General features: G+C 41.9%; 1 protein-coding gene across 2 annotated transcripts in view; it reads left to right on the top strand.

The window, feature by feature from the left end:
* The window catches only part of RAPGEF5 (Rap guanine nucleotide exchange factor 5), a 201,389-nt gene that overhangs the window by 147,741 nt on the left and 33,384 nt on the right, over positions 1 to 20,264 (top strand). For both annotated transcript variants that reach the window (XM_070424421.1, XM_070424422.1), the window contains exons 12-17: positions 7,601 to 7,679; positions 12,301 to 12,445; positions 13,597 to 13,694; positions 15,617 to 15,647; positions 16,463 to 16,541; positions 19,406 to 19,555. In XM_070424421.1, coding sequence (XP_070280522.1) covers positions 7,601 to 7,679; positions 12,301 to 12,445; positions 13,597 to 13,694; positions 15,617 to 15,647; positions 16,463 to 16,541; positions 19,406 to 19,555 — 582 coding nt within the window. The remainder of the gene's footprint in view (positions 1 to 7,600; positions 7,680 to 12,300; positions 12,446 to 13,596; positions 13,695 to 15,616; positions 15,648 to 16,462; positions 16,542 to 19,405; positions 19,556 to 20,264) is intronic.

Below are 20,264 nucleotides of genomic sequence, written 5' to 3'. Positions count from 1 at the left end.
TATCTGAGCAGCTGCACACTGCCTCTAGACCCCTAACTTTACTTAGCAATAGTACCTGAGCTCTCTCTCTTAGAGCTTCAGCCTCAGTTGCCTCTCCAGCCTCGCGGGCTCAGCAGCTTCTCCCATCTTCCCTGCCCAGCACACTGGCTGGGTAACATGGTAGCTATATCTGAGCTCTCTATGAGCTCTTGGCCTTACATCGTAGCAGTATCAGCTCTCAGGTCCGTCTGAGCTCTCCTCTCTCCTGCACACATAGGAGCTACATTCTCTGTGCCTGCCGCCTCTGCTTCTTCTCACTCCAGCATACTAGCTGGTCAGTAACTTGTGCATTACTCCAGAGCAAAGAAGGCTAGTTGCCAACAGTGACATCAATCATATTTTGGCTACAGAAGGGCACATTGTACCGTGTGTCCTTGCACCGCTTATGGTATCTTGGCCTTGGGCACCCCGATTAGGCTCATGCTCAGAGTGTCCTTGGCCATTCTGGTGTACTGACAACAAGGCTCCTGTGCTCCCATTGGCCTTGACTACCTGGGGACCCTGGCGTGGTTCCCACAGGGAGAGAGTCAGACCTTGGGGCCTAGGCACCGTCCAACATTGATGTGCAGTAACTCGGTGATTATTCTCCTTAAGTATCCCAGTCTCAGTGTCATCATCACAAAAGAGAATATAAGGCCAACCCTCCTAGGGTGGATGTGGGGAGCACAGATCAGGGGGTAAAGCTCTGGTACAGAACACAGTACGTGGTCATTTAAGGGTGGCTGTCATAGAGTAGCTACTGTTCCCTTCCCTACTTTCCTCATGGCCCACCAAAGCCACCACTGGCTTCCTGGTGCGCAGTAAGAAACAGGTGAGGCAGGCAGGAGTGGGATGTGGGGGTTTGCGCAGACATTCACATGAATGGAATGTTAATCAGCCTGAGTCTGTAGGCTGCCTTATGTGGTCCTTGAATGATCTCACCTGTCAAATTCCAAACCCATACAGAAGTTGAGACTGTATCTTTCTTTCTTTCTTTCTTTCTTTCTTTCTTTCTTTCTTTCTTTCTTTCTTTCTTTCTTTCTTTCTTTCTTTCTTTCTTTTTTTGAAGTATTACAAATAGTGGTACATTGTCTCCTTTTTTTTTCTCCATTGACCTCCCCCCGGCCTCCCCTACCCCCCCCACCCCCCCACCCCCACCCCCCGGCACATGACCTCACCGAGACTGTATCTTACAACTTTGTCTTCTTCAGAACAGAGAGCACAGTGCTCAACCATAGGTAATAGGTCTTCAGTTTTGGCCTGACCTTTCTTTGTGACCCTAAACCATGTCTCCCTTCCACCTGTGTGAGAAAGGAGGCAGCTAGGTGTTATTGATGAAGACTCCAGTGACTGTTCTGGAAATCAGAACACAAAGGCGCGCCTGCCGTCAGCCACTGGTTGAAATATTTATCCCATAAATACTTTGACGCATAGGAAATCACTAAATTTCCCCGTATTGGAAGCTTTCAGCATGTGGAAGATCTTGCACCAGATTGTTTAGAAAGAGCATTAGTTGTGTTTAGTTGCATTTACTTTAAATTAGTAAGTTTGTGCAATATCTTGTTATCTTTAATATATCTAGCTATTGTGCTGATTCTTAGCTTTAAAATCATCAGTTGCTAAACCTTGAAGAAAATAACTTCTCTCTAGTATCCCTAGAATTTCTGTTAACCAGAAACAAAAATAAATAAAAATTTGCTTCTCTGAAACTCAGTACTAATGATTACAACAATCGGGGGCGGGGGGAGTGGGGAACTTTCAGAATTGTGATATATTTCTAGTTTTGAAAGAAAGCTGATAGCAGAGATTCTTCTTGGTGCTTGGGAGATAAAATATCATACCTGGTTCTAAAGTTGATTCAAATAGTATTAGAGTTATTGTTTGAAATAACCATGACCCAGACTTCTAATTTAAGGTTTAATGTTTAAATTATTTTTTTACTTATTACATCAAGTTTTAGGATGTTTAATTGGCCAGCTCTTAAGAACACTGTTTATATCATCAGAATGCATTATGTGATATTAATCATACAGATGGAGCAACCCAGAGAGGTCAATTATGTTCAACTGAGTGGATCTCACAACCGGATATTAATTTTTGTTGGTAGATGCTGGCAGATTGTATTGAAGGCCACATACCCATGACGATTCCCATGTTCCAATCTATACTGTTAAATAAAATGATACTTGCATTGATCATGAAGAAATTTTTCTTCCTGCCTCATTTGTGAGAGCAACTGCTGTTACTAATCAGTGAGCTGCACAACTGCAGTAGGAGTCTTTGGGGGAAAACAGTGTGATAGATGGTGTGAGAGCTGATTATCAGAATAGCCTTTGTTCCTTTCAGTCTAACAAGAGAGTATGCCCCTACCACTTACTCAGCGGCATTGCTCTAAAGCCATCAGACCAGGAACCATCCACACACCAGATCCAACGGCCTTTGAATGCCCAGGCTCATGAACTTTCTTTCAGCCACTTTTTTGACACTTAAAATCTGCTCTCTTTTCTAATCCTTCTTTCTTGTTGGCTTCTCTTACATTTGTATCTCCCAGTTCTCCTATGTCTCTCTTCTCTTTCCCCTTCCTTAACTCATCTTTCTCTTATGTAAACATACAACCCAGCTCAACCCTCAGACCCCTGCTGACCCCTTTCCAGGACTGTGTCTGAGAATTCATGTTGTTCTCAGCCATCCTTCTACAGTAGCGCCCACAGGCACCCAGCCCTCTTTAGCAAGCTCTCATCTCTGAGGTTTTTGCTCAATAGCTTCACTTGAACCCATGGAACTCAAGCTCAAGGTGTTTAAAAGTAAACACATGCTATCCCTTATCCAGTCTGACCTCCTTGATGCAGCAAGCATCATCTGTGTCTCTTGTCACTCCTCATTTTGAAAATCTCCCCTGTTCCTGTAGAAGGTGCCCCAGCCTCCTTAGTCTGGTGCTCAAAGTCCCTCTAGGAATTTATTCCAACCTACTTTCCCAGCTTTACGTCTTAGTTATACCATGTGATCTCTTCCATGGCTGTTTCACAGTTGTCCTGTGGACCAAGGCACTGAGAAAGAAGCGTGGCTTTAACCTGCGATTCAAACATGAACATGAAAGTTTGTGTGTGCGTGTGCGCGTGTGTGAGTGCGCTTATCAAATTACATGGTACATGTTGGCACTGCTCCTCAAAAAATAATGGTAAGTTGTGACATTCCAGGGCCAGAAATGGGCCCTTTCAAGTACAAAGCTTTTCTTGTCTCCTTGAAATAAAGGTTAAGTAGAACATATTTTAGAGTGCCTGACATTCCATTGCCTCTGAGGTAGAAATACAGGTGACACAAAACTGCTAGCGGTACGTTAGGGAATATGAGTTAGTACAGAAGTGTCGAATATTCACATTACCTTACTTAGATTAAATGGCCACTATAGGCAGTTGTCTGTCAAAATTCTTTTCATTTAGTAATTCACTTTAACAGATGAGTGGTTTCATTATTGAAGTGCATTTTGCTTATGAGTGTTGAAAAATAACTGAAGTAGTTTTCTCTAATTGCTCCTAAGTAACCCTATACTCCTTGTGATTTTTAGGCTTCAAGGTTTGTTTTTATGTGTGTGTTTTTTTCCTTTTTTTTACCAAAAAAAAAAAAAAGAAAGAAAAAAGCATTAAGCTTAGACCTTTTGGAAACATTTAGCACAGCTCCTCTATAATTTGATTACAAAAAGGGTCTGTACCAAACCAGTTACTTTTCCTCCATGATACACATCCAGGAGGCCCTAGAGACGCTTATGTTTTGCAGAAATAAAATGGAAATTATTAGTGCTTGATACACTCAAAATGAGACTGAGAAAATATTTTAATTTATAGATAAAAGAAAAATACATTCAAGTAAAACGAAATAAAAATAACCAATTCTTATGCCTTAAAATGAAAACAGATGCTAGGAAGAGCCCTGTATTAACGTCATTGGGGCTAATTACAGACATGAATTTTAGAGCTCCTTCTACCAAGGCTCTAGTTTTGACTACACATTGACGTATTTTATTTCAGGTTACACAGTACTTAAAACTGCAATTCTATTTCCTTTCAGAGAAGAAGGGAGAGGGAGAGAGAGATAGAAACATCAATGATGAGAGAGAATCATTGATTGGCTGCCTCCCACACACCCCCTACTGGGGATCCAGCCCTCAACCCAAGCATGTGCCCTGACCAGGAATCAAATAGTGACCACCACTTGGTTCATAGGTCGACGCTCAACCACTGAGCAATGCTGGCCGGGCTGCCTTCCAGTTTTGATTGCCATTAGCATATTACTTTTTTAATGTAAGAGTACTTCCTGTATTTTAAAATGCCACTAAAAAATATTCTTTTATTTTTTTATTGATTTTTTTTTTAGAGAGAGGAAGGGAGAGGGATAGAGAGTTAGAAACATCGATGAGAGAGAAACATGGATCAGCTGCCTCCTGCACACCTCCTACTGGGGATGTGCCCACAACCAAGGTACATGCCCTTGACCGGAATCAAACCCGGGACCTTTCAGTCCTCAGGCCAATGCTCTATCCACTGAGCCAAACTGGCTAGGGCTTCTTTTATTTTTGAATAGAGGGTATTCCCAAAAGAATGGCCAAATAGTTTTGTCAGTGATGAGCCAAGAACTTGGAATTAGATTAAGTGATTGATTTAATGAATATAATTTTAAAGAAAAGTTTTTTTGTATATTGATACCTAGGTATTCACAGAGTTAGAAATCAAAGTGAATACATCTTTTTATAAGAATGTTAGTGCATATGGCAACTAGGAATTTGTTTTAATGAAAGATGCTTTTATACACAAAGGTGCTTTTTTGCCTGGTCTTAAATTACTATTAATTAAGCACTATAGAATGTAATAGATAATTATAGAGTTAATGTGGATGCCGATGGATTTGCTAGTCTTTCTAAATGGCTATTGTTTTCTAATAGTCTTCAGGGGATCATTTATATAGCTATTGTGGTTCTAAAAATATCTTTAAGTACCAATGGGACAGCCTTTTTTGAAGCATGGCTATTATAAAATGCACTTTTACTTGAAGTGTGTCATTTTGATTATATCACTCAATTACTTTCATGTGCAGCAAAAAAAAAAAAAGATGCTAGTGCTGAAAAAGAATAAAGGAAAGCTCTTTATATATAGAAAAATTTCAGAACAATATGCTAATTAAATAGAGATTGAAGACTATTGCGAATTTGTTCTATTCTTTACGATTTTTAGCTATTCTATTCATTAGGATTTTAGCTGGAGATATTTTTATGTAGCCTTATTGTTTTTATTTCATTAATATTTCTATGGCAGAGAGATAATTAGGCAAATGCCTTGAATATTTAATATGGTAGTAACTTTGGGGAAATAAGCATTTCTGGGTCAAAGCCCTTAACAAAATATTGTCATATGTGAGCTGATTAATTGAACCGAATGTCAGGTTGTTTTGCCAGCATCCAACCAGACTCACAGTCGCTCAGCTCATTACCTGAGGCTGTTCCAGAAAGGAAAGACTGGTTATGTCAAAGTTAATGGTGTTCTTCATCTCAGCTCCTAATGGAGTAAATCTTGATTAGAGAATCCTTCCAACCTCATTAAATTAGCTAAGTGTAAGATCACCCCCAAAGAGCCTGAACCTGAATATCAAGCATTTGAAATGCTGGCAGGGTAAGGTTCTCAGCTCCATCACCCAGTGGTTTCTGAACATCGTTGGCTCCAGTCTGAGGCAGATTCTGGGCTCTCTCTTGTCCCTGCTGCCTGTATCTACCATTGAATGCAAAAAAAAAAAAATGTTTTTCAATTTCTAACCAGACAAGAGAAGTTGAGGATTTTCATCAATTATATTTAATACAGAAAAATGTTCTGGGCGAGCATTCCTCTTAAAAATATCCCAGGGATTCAGACAGTATGCCATCGTTTGACTTTAAACTATTTAAAAACCTTAATGAAAGACATATAAAGTATCAAAAGTATACTCCACATTTATTTTACTGGGGTGACCAGTGGTACATTTTTGCTGCCAGGTTAACGACTTTGGGGGCAGATCTCCGAATGAAGCTTCCCCTGCCATATTGTGCAGATGTAAGACTCTTGTAAACAGGGGCTCCAGTAGGAAACCCCTGGCTCTCCTCTGAATGCAGGCTGGGCCTCTCCCCTCACATTAAATCGTCCACCCAGACACATTCCCACGGTCCTCGTACTGGACTTAATCCATGCTCGGCAAGGCCCAGGCACATCTGCTCGGGAACTGGCTTTTGCCATAAAGTAAATTAGACCAGTGACTATCTACAACATGTTACAGTGAGATACATTCTAAGTGTAGGCTTGTTTCACATTTTAGGCGCCATTTGTCAAGTTTATTCTTGAAAAAGGAATATTGTTACCTAAAATAAATAAATACATTTGAAAAAGTTCCCCTCTTATGTTGTTGTTCTTGAGCATTACCATTTGTGCGGGTCAGGGTTATCGTTGACATTCTGCAACATAAGCAGACCATAGAAATAAATCAACAACCTCTTTCATCAGAGTGCTGTGTTCCTAAACATAGCCTTGTTGCTCTGCTTTGAACGACTTTTAACGTGAATGGTACTGGTTGTTTCCAAAGGTTCTGAAATTTTTCCAGTCTCCAACATGTATCTACAAAGTTCTGTCCTGGGCAGTTCTTTCTGTCTCCACGTCTTTAGTGGGTAGACTTTGGAAAACACAGGTACTCTTGGGTACACACCAAGCCCACTATTCGTATAAGTTATTACTATTTCAAATAACTAAAAAGTTGATGTCCAGAATGTAAAATGAAATTGTATAGTAAAATTAATCTGAAGTTAAGGAGATTGGATAAAGACTTAGGGCAGAAGCTCTACTTTGTATTCTGCATATAATCTTTTCTGTCATTTGGAAGTTACATTCGAGGTCACATTTGCCAGGTCAGCAGTTCCACGTTCTATGTGAGCTGGACTTTTCAAAGAACTCCCAAGGCAAAGAGGCGATGGAAATGGAGCCCATTCTTGTTGGTTAAGGAGGTAGGAGAGGAATTGGGACGGAGTGAGGACTCAGCTCTGTCTGTCTTCACAGCAATAAGAAAATCACTCGCCACTTTCCCAGCTTCTTACAGATACATTTGAGAGATAAGGTGAATGCCCTTGGAACCCGATACATGTCCTCTGGGTTTTATTACTGTTGTTCTTGCCCTAGACTGAGGAGAATGGCTTTAGAAAGCTTCATTTATTAGAACACTCAGCTTCACTCCCTATAGAACTGGAGTGTATACCTCAGAAATATTGTAAAATTTTATTCTAAAAGCACATGATTTATGCATTGGTTTTCCATAACACCTTTACCCACAAATATAAATACTGTTTTAGGGGGGGAAAAGATGACAAAAGTTGTATGTTTAGAGTCTTGCAATAAAAATTTCACACCACTTGAAGCATTTTCTGTGAGGAGTTTTAAAAATCTTAACTTTAATAAATAATCTCTTTTGTGGCTAAAATGCTCCCTCCTAGCCCCTCCCACCTCCAGCATTTGTCATGTTCCGTTGTCCTCCTCGTCACTGCTTTGCTTACCGCGTGCTTGTGTTTCTTTCTTTGCAGAAACCCTCCTTGATGACTTCCTCCTCACGTACACCGTCTTCATGACCACGGACGACTTGTGCCAGGCGCTGCTGAGACAATATCCTTCGTCAGCTTCCTCGCAGGCAGATGGCTCACATTTAGGAATTAACTGCCTTTCTTAATTTACTCAACCCCCAGTAGAGGACAGATATGCTCCATATTAATGTGACGACAGCCAAGGTAAAAGATGAAATCAGACAGAATAGACCGGGGGGCCTGGAAATGCAGCTGCCTTTTTCCCCTTCTAAATTGCACTGTTCATTATTGCTTTCTTCTTCAGACCTGTGTCTCAAGACTTGACAAATCTGGAGGCAAATTTGGCCTCCTGGGTAAGCCCCGGAGTTAAGAGGTTGAGTGAACTGGCAGTAAGTGAATTTACAAGGCAATCCATCCGTCAGGGCCGGACCACTTGGCGGGGAAAGTGTGCGTGTGTGATAGCATGTTTCTGGGCAAATGTCCCGGGGGAGGCCGGCCATCCCCTCACCTGGGAGGTCTAAACTACCCCCCGGAGCCACCCGTCGTCTTGTCAGAGCTTTGTCACGGCATGCTCTCCCAGAAGGATGGATGTGATGAGAAGGTTAATGACCAGTTTAGGGAGCTTTATGATTTATGCAGAGTAGAAGAGATGCAACAGATGAAAGGCCGAAGAGCCAAGCCAAGAAAACTCCCTCAGTTCCCCAGACACACTCCTTGCCTCACAGTGTTGAAGGAGGGATGCTGCAGGAGCATTCAGGGAGCTGGGAGCTGTCAGGGATTTATTCGACCAAACTGAAGATTCCATTCGACCCCACGTGAAAGGCGTTAGAAAGATGGGTTTTTTATTTTATTTTATTTTTTTGCATTTACCTATGTTTTATTGAGCCCTAGGAATGGTCTTTCCTGTTAAATAATTGTTACATTTCTCCTCCATGTTAGCATTTTTTGCTTAAAATAGTACTTCAAAACTTTATAAAGGGCATAGTCTCTCTTAAGAATATATAAGCTAGAAATTTTTTAGTGCTTTACTACATTGTGTGGCCACTGTAGAGATCATGAAACTTCTCAGAACCAGTTCATAAAACTGGTCTTGAAACATAGTTTTGAATTTGGAAAATTTCAAAAACAGATTTCTTCCACAGCTTTCAAGTGGGGTGTTAACTAAGAAATTTAGCAATAATTACAAAGCTTTTCCATTTCTCCTTCTTTAAAAGTGTTTTGAAAAAATATCTATGACCTGATTCCTTCTATATTTTAATGCTAGCATATTTCCAAAAGAATTACCATCCCTTAACTAATAGTTTGTTTTATAGCACATTACATGCCTCCCAATGATTATTTTTAAATATGATCCTAGCATAATTTGTGATTACCACTGAGTAATTTAATGCCTCATAGAATTTCCCTGAAGAATCTCTAAAACTTTGCTTGCCGGTAAACATGTTTTGAGTCTTTGACTAAGACATTTTATATAATAAAACTCTAATATGCAAATCAACCAAACGGCAGAATGACAGGTCGCTATGACACGCACTGACCACCAGTTGGCAGATGCTCAATGCATTGTGGGTCTGCCCCACAAGAGGGAGGCAACCGGTGGCAGCGGGAGGTGGGAGTGGCTGGGGGGGGTGCCAGGGGAAGAGCCAGTGAGTGGGTGGTGCCAGGCCGCCAGCCAAGGCAGGTGCCAGTGGGGGGGTTCCCCCCCCTCCCCCCGTCACCCTGCCTGCTGGTCGCCCCACAGATCGACCCTGATCGCCAGCCAGGCCTAGAGACCCTACCCTATATATTGGGAACAGTCTCTTAGATTTAAAAATTAAAACCTGGCAAGGCTACTCTAACACTGAAAAAAAAACCAGGATGATGCAGGGATGACATGCATGGACTCTGGCTTGCACATTTTGTGGTCAGCCCTGATTCTGACACTTATAACTGTGTGACAAAGCCAATTGCTTAACTTCTCTCTGCTTCAGTTTTTCCACCCATAAGATGGGGAAAATGGTACTACTGCCTCAGAAGGATCATGCTATGTACTGCTTTTTATAATCAGGGCAAAAAAATGTAGCTGCCCATACGACAGCAAGATGCCTTTCACCTGTATGAAAAGTATGGTCACTGGTGCATGCAGCGTCCCGGATTGCGCAGGCATCGGGCCTAAACCGGCAGTCAGACATCACTTGAGGGCACAGGCCAGACTGAAGGACACCCCTCTCCCCCTGTGCATAAATTTCATGCACTGGGCTTCTAGTCTTATATACAAATTTAGTTCAATTTCTTAGCAGCTTTTTTAGTAACTATCAAAACCCATGGAATCCAGAACATTTTAAGCCAGGAATCTTTTTACATGACTATTTTGATATATTTATAGTCTCTGCCTTTTATGAAATAATGCAAATCACAAGCAAAAATATGATATCCATATTTAATCTGAGATAGTTTGAAGTATATTTTAGTGAAGATATCTTTTATACCCTACTGCTATCACATTCTAAAGAATGGCCCAAATTATTTTTTTGTTGTTTTCCCCCATTGTTTTTTGAATATTTATAGGTTAGAGCCAATTTTATTGTGTTGGGATATCTTAGGTGGATACTTCTATTGTGATAGAATTTAAGATCTTTCAACTTTTATCATCATAAAGAGCATTATTTAAGCTCACAGCCCAGTTGGGCTAACGTTCACTGCATTACACTGAATACTTTCCCACTATTTCTCTCCCCACACCCAGCTAAATTTATAAGCCAATATAATTTAGCATGAGCAAAATGTGTGAACATACATTTGAATATGTCCTGATACCAGAAAACCAGAATAATATGAATGTAAATTTAACCAGTATATACTTTTAAAGTGCATCTTGTAGGGTAGAGAACATGATTAAGCAATTAAATGGTGATAATGATGAATGAAGAAGAGTTATTGAAATTTCAGTTCTCAAAATTGCTTTAACCTGCAGGCCCATAATTGTAGAATGTATATGCAGCCATAATAAAAAGCTTATTTACCTCTTGTCCTAAAAAGAAGAAGTTCAGTATTTCTTAATTTTCCATATTTTTTTTTCTTCATAGTAGTCAAGCCATGATAGTTACAGTAAAAGGAGAAAAGGGCATTTGCATAAGTGGGATAAATCTTTATATTTTGCCTTTCAAGAGAAAAACTGAACGAAATGGATACTTCAACAGTCTTTGCATGTTTGCCTGAGTTTGCGTCACCAGTGGAAATTAAAGAAATCAGATGGTCGTATGTATTTTTGCAGGTTCAGGAGAAAGTTACTGAATTATGTTTTAAAATGTGTACAAAGCCTGATATAGAATCTGTTTCTCTTTTGCAATTATGTATCAGCCTTAAGGAATATAGACACCTGTCCATCAACCCCACAGCCTACCTGTGTGCTGTAGCTTAGCATTTCCTATTCCTAGTCAACCTTCCAGTGTCCAAGAGACTCAGAAATCATAATTTTGCAGACAAAAACACTAGGTTGATTTGGAAAACACCAAGCTTCTGTCTCATTCCTCGGGCTTTAACCATGTTGCCTTTGAGGTTATTATTTTTAATAATTTTTAAAATATATATTCTTATTGATTTCAGAGATGAGAGAGAGAGAGAGAGAGAAAGAAAGAAACATGAATGATGAAAGAGAATCATTGATTGGCTGCCTCCTGCACGCCCCCTACTGGGGATTGAGCCTGCAACCCGGGCATGTGCCCTTGACCAGAATTGAACCTGGGACCCTTCAGTCCGCAGGCTGGCGCTCTAGCCACTGAGCCAAACCAGCTAGGGTGTTTTTAACAATTTTAACAACATAGTTAACACATGGTCATTGTATACAAATTAGAAAACACACTTTTAAGTATAGTAGCAATTCGTGTGTTTTGAAATCTCATTACCTTGAGAAGCCACTGTTAACTGTCAGTATATCTTTCCAGGTAATGGAATTATTCGTATAAATGAGCATAGTTAATGGAAATGGATCATCCTAACATGCCCTTTTCTTATCCTCCTACTTAACGATATGCTGGGATGTTCTTTGTCAGTAAATGTACTGCTGGGCTATCAGTTTTATGGCTGCAGAATAGCCCATTAAGTGGATATGTAAATAATTTCATTAACTATCCTCGGTGACTAAAGCATTCATATTTTCTTTATTCCAGTGAAAATTAAAATTAGCAGTCCTTTTTATTTATGTTTGCACATTTATCCAGTCCCTTTTTATTTCAAGTAAATTCCTAGGGGTGGGCATTTGGAAAATGTCACAAATTATGCTTCAGAAATCTGTGCTCATTTGGGGCTACTTTAGAAGTAACTGGTTTTACAGAATGTGACTGTCTGAGGAGCAAAGGATATGTGGCCTCGCTCTCTCCAAACTTTCATGGAAACAGTGTGGCCAGATCCCTTGGAGCCACCCTTGAAATTAATGGGCCACCTAGTATCTCTTCCAGGTGACAGTAACCTGTGCCACCTACGGAACTAAGTCAGCAGCTGAGAGTGACATCATGTAACCCTCATCTGCATGGCCTCTCTCCGAGTGTGCATAAATCCTTTTCCTGGCTTTACTTTTACTCTTTGCAATATACACCTTTTGGTCTCTCTACAGATATTCTTTTCTTCCTTGTAAGCTTATATACCTGTAGATTCTTTAGAAAATATGCTTTCATAAGAACATTTTTATTTTCAACAAGGCACTATTCTTTCTTAACCACTTGTACCTATTCTGCTAAGAAGTATCAAGGCAAAGAAGAAAACTCGGATGTTCCTTGTCGGAAACGTAAGGTCTTGCATCTTGTTTCACAGTGGATTTCTCTGTACAAAGACTGGCTACATGAAGATGAACATTCCAAAATGTTCTTAAAGGTAATGGGAACTGCCAGCTATCCCTTGAGGCCAGATGACTGCTTTTATTTTTAGTTATGCATTTGAAAAACTCATTTGTAGGTTATAGTCATGATTTGAACAAAGTGTTAATTTGGTTTGACTTCTAAGGCCTGATATTCCTTACATAGATAGAATTTTTTAAATTTTAATTCATTATGAAAAAATGTAGAGGGCAAATTTTACATTCACTAACTTAATATTACCTTACACAAGTCATGGGAAGTTTGATTGCAAATGAAATACTTAAGGAAGGTAAAATAAAACGTACTTCAAAACTTAATAGTATTTAATATTGGGATTTATTATAAATTTGAACTAACCGGTCTCATATATACAATATTTGGATAAAACATTATCATTTAAAAACTATATTCCCATTATATACATTATGAACCTTTTTGAGGATATGGCATATTTTGAGAATTTTAAGTAATAATAGCTTATAAGATAGATGCTAACCTAGATGTACACTTGGAGTTAGATAAACTGATGTATTTTTCTAATCAGTAATAGGCTGCACCATCTTTTCAACACAGATCACTCTCTGGAGGTGGTTTGTAGGTGCTTGGATTCCTTTGGCCGCCCAAACCGTATTAGCTGTGCAGGTTAACACAGAGGGGCCAATGGGACTTGAGCCAGGAAGGGCTCTGTTTCAGAACAGGGCAGCGTCTGGCTGTTTCTCTTTCATGGAGTAAACCACTCGAATTCAAAATTCAGATGTCATTTAGACATCCAGTGAAAAGCTGTTCAACCAGCTCTTTGACTAAACTAACGTTGTTTCAAAAACAATTGGGTAATATAACTCAATTGACATTTTTCCCTCCCAGATGATTATGTGGGTAGCATTTTTTAAAGGATAGAACAGGCATAGGAATCTGCAGTAGCCAGCCAGAAGGCTCTGAGTTTCCAGCATTTTCTACCTACAGCCCTAAGAGCTACGAGAGGGCCATGCCAGCCGAGTGAGGGGCTCAGAGGTGTGACCCCACTCAGGGTCTCCCTGGTACCTGGGTGAACCCCTGTGTTGTCCTGGGGGCCACCAATTCCCTGGGCATAACCGTTGTATAAGTCTAAATGGACATTACTAAATGGACATTAAACCAATTCAACTGCCATTTTCCTTTCCCCCCCAGACCATATACAGGAACGTACTGGATGATGTATATGAATATCCAATACTTGAAAAAGAATTGAAAGAATTTCAAAAGATACTTGGAATGCACCGTCGTCAGTATGTATTTCATTTTCCATGTTACAGTCAATGAAAGAAAGCGGCAAATGTGGTAGAATTCGAGATGTCCCAGAAAGTTCATTTTGAATCTGAGCGTCATCTTGATTTCTTTAGCTTTTCTAGTTGTAAATTGTGTTTTGTTTTTATGTCTCAAAATGAATGAACACTAAATCAAGCTTACCGACTACTTTTTAACTTTCTTTTGATACAAGAGAAACAAACTGAGCCAAGACAATCTAAAAACAATAATTTCAACCCTGGACAGGTGGCTCATTTGTTTGAAGTGTCGTCCGGTACACCGAAAGGTCTCAGATTCGATTCCCGGTCAGGGTACATACTTAGGTTGGGGGTTCAATTCCTGGTTGGGACGTGCAGGAGGCAGCCAATCAATGTTTCTCACATCAATGTTTCTCTCTCTCTATCCCCCCTCATCTCTCTAAAAATAAAATCAGTAAATATATCCTTGGGTGAGGATTAAAACAAAAAACAATTATTTAATATATTAATATGTAATTTTAAAAGTGTAACTATTTAACTTGCTGTTTTAGGGGCTCATAGCTATCTCTGGTGGAATAGGAAAAAAATATTTTATAAATAAGTCCCAGCAAGTCATAGAGCATTTTAAAAGCTCCGTTTTATGGGCTCCCAAGGGTGTTTTTTTTTTTTAAATCATTTTAGAAAGATTAAAGGAAACCGTTTACTCAATGACTTTCGGCATGTCCAAGGGCCCCCCAGGTATCTATCGTTAGTCTTTCAAATTGCCAAAACTTGACTTTGCTCTGATTATACGAACTCTCCTCTTCATTTTGGTAAATGAAAACATCAACTCATTATTCAGCTATAGCTGCAAAGTTAATCTGAAGGGGAAAATTGTCTTCTGATTTACAATGTGGTTTCTACTTAGCAAACACGAAACACATCTGTTGTCAAGTGGCGAAACTTCTATTAAGATTCCAGCAGTCACCAATGCACGTCTCCTAGAAAATGTTAATTCAGGCCTTCCAGATTACTGATGTGAGATTTAAAACCTGACTTGATTTCAGTAAAGAATGATCCTCCTGCAAATTAAATGTCTAGGTAATTTTAGGGAGCAAATAAATCCTCAAACACGAAAATTACATGTTTAGGAATTCAGAAATGAGGTATAAGTGGGGACTGTATGTTAGAAATGAATGTTGTGGATTAGGGTGGCCTTCTTTTATCGGAGCCTGCACTCTACCGTTTCCATAGCCTGGGACTAGTATGAAAATAGGAACAATTAAATGAAACAAAAAGGAAAGACAAACAACATCAAAATAGTCCCCCTGTGGAAGGCGGCCTGTGCTGCAGGGAGGCCTTATTCCTGTTGGGAACCTTCCGTCCTTGGCTTCATACACTTAAATGCCTTAAAGGCATGAATGGAATGTAACACATTTCACTGAAGAACTTACGCAGAAGTGGGAAATAATAAATTAAAGTAAGAAAATGGTGTAAGACACGGTCCATGGGTTTTTGGTACACGATTATGAAATGTCTTTAGATTCTGGAAGAAGATTTGAGCTGGGGCCCTGCAGAATGTCCCCCAGTTCCACCACACGTAGAAATATCCTGGGAGAGATGCAGTGCAGCATTTAGCTCCCGCAGTGACGATGCTCTCCACGGAAATCTGTCCGTCTCTGAGGGTTCTGGTGCTTCTGTGGAGGGCAGAGAGCTGGCTCTGCCTGCAGGGTTCGCTTTCTTCGGGTGGGAAGCAAAACACACCCGTCGGGCAGACGGCTCCGTGTCTGCCCGGTACCCTGGGAACCCACAGCCCAAGGTCAAGTGTCTTATCTTTTGGAAAAGCAAAAGCCGCCGCCCAGGGCCTGAAAATGAGTCTTCGGCGACAATAGCTGCGTTATTCTGGGTTGGGGACAAAGACTGACTTCTCCTTCTTTTCCTTTCAGCACCGTTGACGAATATTCACCACAGAGGAAGGTAAGTAAGGCAGCCCCTCTTGCCTGAGATGGGGTGATTCGGCTCAGAGGCTGGGGACCTAGGCTGCAGCTTGCTTACACTCTCCTACATCAGCCTCCCTGGGCTAGTGCAGGCTCAGGGTCGGCCCTGTGCCCTGGACTTGCTCTCAGGTTTTTGTTTTTTTGTTTCTGGTGGGGCATTTTGGAGTCTCAGAGTTTCCCCAGTGTCCCCAGAGTGATGCAAATCTGAATGTCAAACACTGAAGAAAAAAAAAAATTCCAGGCAAGAATCTTGACAGCAAGAGTAAAAAAGTCTTAGAAGAAAAAGTTTCGCACTTGCAACCCAGAAAGAGGGGTGGTAGCCAGAGTGAATGTGTTTCCTATTCAACTTGAGGGAGAGAATGTAAAGTGAGTTTCAGGCACAAGTTTTATAGAAGCTGATAAGGTACCTGTTTCCCTTAGGAAAGTCATTGTCCTACAGCAGAGTACGAGGCCATCTCAAGGCTGCTTTATCCCAAAGGAGGGTGGATACTGGGGTTCTCAGAAGAATCTGGGGGTGTCTGTCATAACCATATACTCTGCAGCTTGTGGCAGGGAATAATCGGAGGAACTTTTTGCCCTGCTGGCCTTGACGGAGGTCTGTCGTGTTGCTCAGACTGTCCACCTCCACATGCATTAGCTGAGGCAACTCCCAGTTTATTCCTCTGTGATTGGATGGGTGGATTTCATATTTAAAAAAGAAATTGGCTAGCTCTTTTGGAACATGTTGTAAACAGCTGTGGCTTTCCAAAGGGCAGGAATACATTCATTCATTGTTCTTGTTCTCCCTTCTCACAGAATAAGGCCCTTTTCCACCAGTTCAGTCTTAAGGAGAACTGGCTCCAGCATCGAGGCACTGTGACTGAAACGGAGGAAAGTGAGTATGGTGTGGGGGTAGGTGGAGCCGCTGTCAGTCATCATTGCTCTACAGCTTGAACACTCCAGCTGTCCCACCCTTTAACCAGCACATTAGCAGCAAAAAATGATGGCTTTTCTTTTCTTGCTTTGGGTGCTACCCTTTTCTTCATCATGTAATAGTGTCCCCCGGGACCAAGGACATTTTTTTAGTTATGTTTTTATTAATTTCAGAGAAGGGAGAGAGATAGAAACATCAGTGATGAGAGAGAATCATAGATCAGCTGCCTCCTGCACGCCCCTTACTGGGAATAGAGCCTGCAACCTGGTCATGTGCCCTGACCAGGAATCCAACCATGATCTGGTTCCTGGGTCAGTGCTCAACCACTGAGCCACACTGGCCAGACCCAAGGACACTGGCCAATTCCCAATTTGGGAACTACAGAAAGGAGACTGCAAAGAGCTTCCCCCATTCTTGGGAAGAGGTGCAAAATTGCCTGGAAATGCAGCCTTCCTCTGGGTCCTTCCACCCCCCCGGCCCCCCCGTCTCTGTCAGCCCCTGCAGCCCCTGGCCTGTGACTAGCTGGAAAGGCCACTGAAGCCCATGTGCAGGGCATGTTTAGAAAAGAAATCTCTGAGAGAATAATGAAAGGAAGGATGTGCAATCAAAATTCCTGCAAGACATGGTGGTGCTGGGCAGTGCCCCACGCCCAGCGTGTCCTCAGTCCATGCCCATCAGTGCCCCACAGGGCTCGGGACCCACTGGTCAGTACGAGGGGAAACAGCTCCCTGAAGACGCTGACATGCTTTTCTATGGTAACATTCTGTAACGGAACAGAACACGGGTTCCTCCTGTTTGGATAAGGGCTGAGTCAAGTGCAGAGCCGGGAAACACAGCAATTAAAATGTTCACTCGAGGTGACTCAGAGACCTTCTCTCTTAACTGGCCTTTCAGTCAGCACTGCCGTTCAAAGCGAGAGCGTTAACATTTGCTCAGCCTCTTGAACACTTAGCGCAACGTCACAAGAATACTTCTTCTGTTGTGTTGTTTGTATATCACGCTGCTCACGAGGGTGCCGTTGTGTCATAAGAAGTGGAAGAGCAGACAAAATGGTCTCACCTCTAATTCCTTGCTTGCTGACCTTCCTTGCCTGTTTGTCTCACAATTTAATTGCATCGTTTTCCAAGCTGAGTATTCCAAGGCCCTGGCCTCTTTTCGTTCATCAGTTCGTTAAGCAAGCTGTGACTTACATCACATTTAGTGGCTTGTAGATGGGATCTTTGCCTTGCTCAAAAGTTCCATGTTCCTATGCAAGGAAAAAGGCCTTTTTGTCCCTCAGGAGTCTGTTGACTACATGTCAAACAACTATTTGTTAGATGCTGTTGTCTCAGTGACACGCCCAATGAAACCAAAAGCTAAATACTGTCAGTGCCTCCTGGTGGCGCGTTTACGTTGAGGTTGGCACATGTAAACTCATAGTTTGTCTTTGCTTTACTTGCATTTCTGTGCAAACATCCCTGGGGTTATTGTGTGGTGCCGTTTAAATTTCATATGAAATTTCTCCAGCAGCTGCTCTCCTTTTTAAAAAACGTTGTATTACAGGAGAGAAAAATGTCTCAGTATATCACTGTCCTCCTGTCTTTTCTAAAGAAGAGGAAAAGGTGGGAAGAGCGTAACATTGCCTGGAAACACAGCCTTTGGGCGTTATCGTCTCCTTGATCATGTAATAGTGTCCCAGGGACACTACTGTTCAAAATAGCTGAGAAAATAAGCAAGTAATGTGTCAGTTATCTCAATTGCTATTAAAACAGTTTCTGCTACCAAATCATAAAGAAGCATTTCTCCAGGACCCGTTCACCCAGCTGGTGATAATGTCCTAGTAATAATTATTAGCACTGCAGACAATAAAAAGGAAATTAAAATGGCTAGAAATGTGACCACTAGTTGGAAACTAAACTTACCACCACTGAACACCATGGATGGGCCTGGAAATTATTGTGCTAAGTGAAATAAGCACGTCAGACAAAGACAAATACCATATGATCTCACTTATATGTGGAATCTAATGAACAAAATAGACTGACAAACAAAATAGAAACAGAGGCATGGATACATGGAACAGACAGATAGATGTCAGAGGAGAGGGGAAGGGGAGGACCGGATGAAAGAAGGTGAAGGGATTTGCCAGAGAACATGTATGCATAACCCGTAGACACAGACCACAGCGTGGTGATGGCCAGAGGGAAAAGAGGGCAGAGGCTGGGTGGGGGGTAGAGGTGGAGGTGGGCTACAGGAGTGGCGGGGGGGGGGGGGATATGGGGTCATCTGTAATAATGTCAGCAATAAAAATAAAGTTAAAAATTAAGAATGATAAAAAGGCTGTACACAAAAACCATGGCAAATGATAAATTTTTAGATAAGCTTAAGAGAATTCTAATAACAAAATGTGGTGGTCTTGATTGGGTCACTGTGACTGTCCAGAAATGGAGGGTAAAGTAAAAATGTATGCTAGACATTTCAGTAGACGGCTTTGGGCGATCAGTAACCCTCACAAAAGGAACTCGAAAGTACAGGTTCCACAGACTCCCCTGTGTTGGGTCGACGAGCTCCACCGTGAGCACGCACCTGGGTCTCCCATGGTCGTGTGGGAAGCCGAGTCCTACTCGGACTCACCCAGTAGCACATAAAGTCTGTTTCTCGTGTGTGTGCAAGCACACATTTGTGTGCACATGCCCTCCGGCGCCCACGTGCGTGCATCAGTAGGTACATCTAGCTGTGGATGTTTCATACTAGTGAAATGAAGAGGGTGGGCACCTTGATTTTTAGAAGTCTGTGCCTCAGAGCCACGGCCCTCCGTGTACTGACTAGGCTTCTGTCCTGTGCAGTTTTTTGCCACGTGTACATCACGGAGCACTCGTATGTCAGCGTGAAGGCCAAAGTGTCCAGTACAGCCCAGGAGGTCCTGAGAGTCGTGGCGGAGAAGATCCAGCACGCGGAAGAGGACCTGGCCCTGGTGGCCGTCTCCTTCTCCGGGGGTGAGCGCTCTTCTGTCCCCGAACACTAACCTTTCGCTGGGTCTCCTCCGAGGGGAGGGAGTTCACATTCGTACAGAGTCAACGTGCGTGCGGCGCGTTCCCCTCGGGTCCGCAGCTGGACGGCCACAGGGACAATGAGATGCCGCCCACCAGAGGAGTTTCCATGACGACAGCCGGGTACCGTGGGATGCTGAGCATCCTCCCTGAGAGCTGCTTAGAGAGGCATGCCCATGCTCGGAAATACATTAGGAAGCTTCTCATATTTTGTACTCTAGATAAGCCCTCTGTTTTCATATTTAAATTAACGTGGGAAATTGCTAAAGGATGAAATTACTTTAGGAAGGAAAAAGAAGCACAGCCTTGAGCTAGGCATATTGCTGGCTGATGATTTAATACTCACAGACTCCCGACTGCAGGAAATAAAGCCTGCACCACAGGCCCGAAGCTCGCAGGCCGTGTTCCCGCAGGTGGACGTGGGGAGGGAGGCCTGCTTATAGCTTTGTCTCCTCTCGGGCCTCATTTATCCTCAGAGGATGGTTTCTTGTCTGTTTGGAATAAGATCACACAGATTACAAGCTGACACTATTGATCCCTGCGACCTGAGCAGACCCTTCGCTTTCACCAGAGCCTGTGAGACTGCAGCATGCTGGCCTCCTTTTTGGCTTATGGTTTTTATTGAATATCTCATTAACCCTGAGAAAAATACAAA

This window comes from Myotis yumanensis, unplaced genomic scaffold (genome assembly GCF_028538775.1).
Source record: "Myotis yumanensis isolate MYYU_CA2020_CCGP unplaced genomic scaffold, mMyoYum1.0.hap1 SCAF_9, whole genome shotgun sequence".
NCBI lineage: Eukaryota > Metazoa > Chordata > Mammalia > Chiroptera > Vespertilionidae > Myotis > Myotis yumanensis.
The sequence above is the reverse complement of the archived record's forward strand: the minus strand, read 5'-3'. Positions and strand labels throughout refer to the sequence as shown.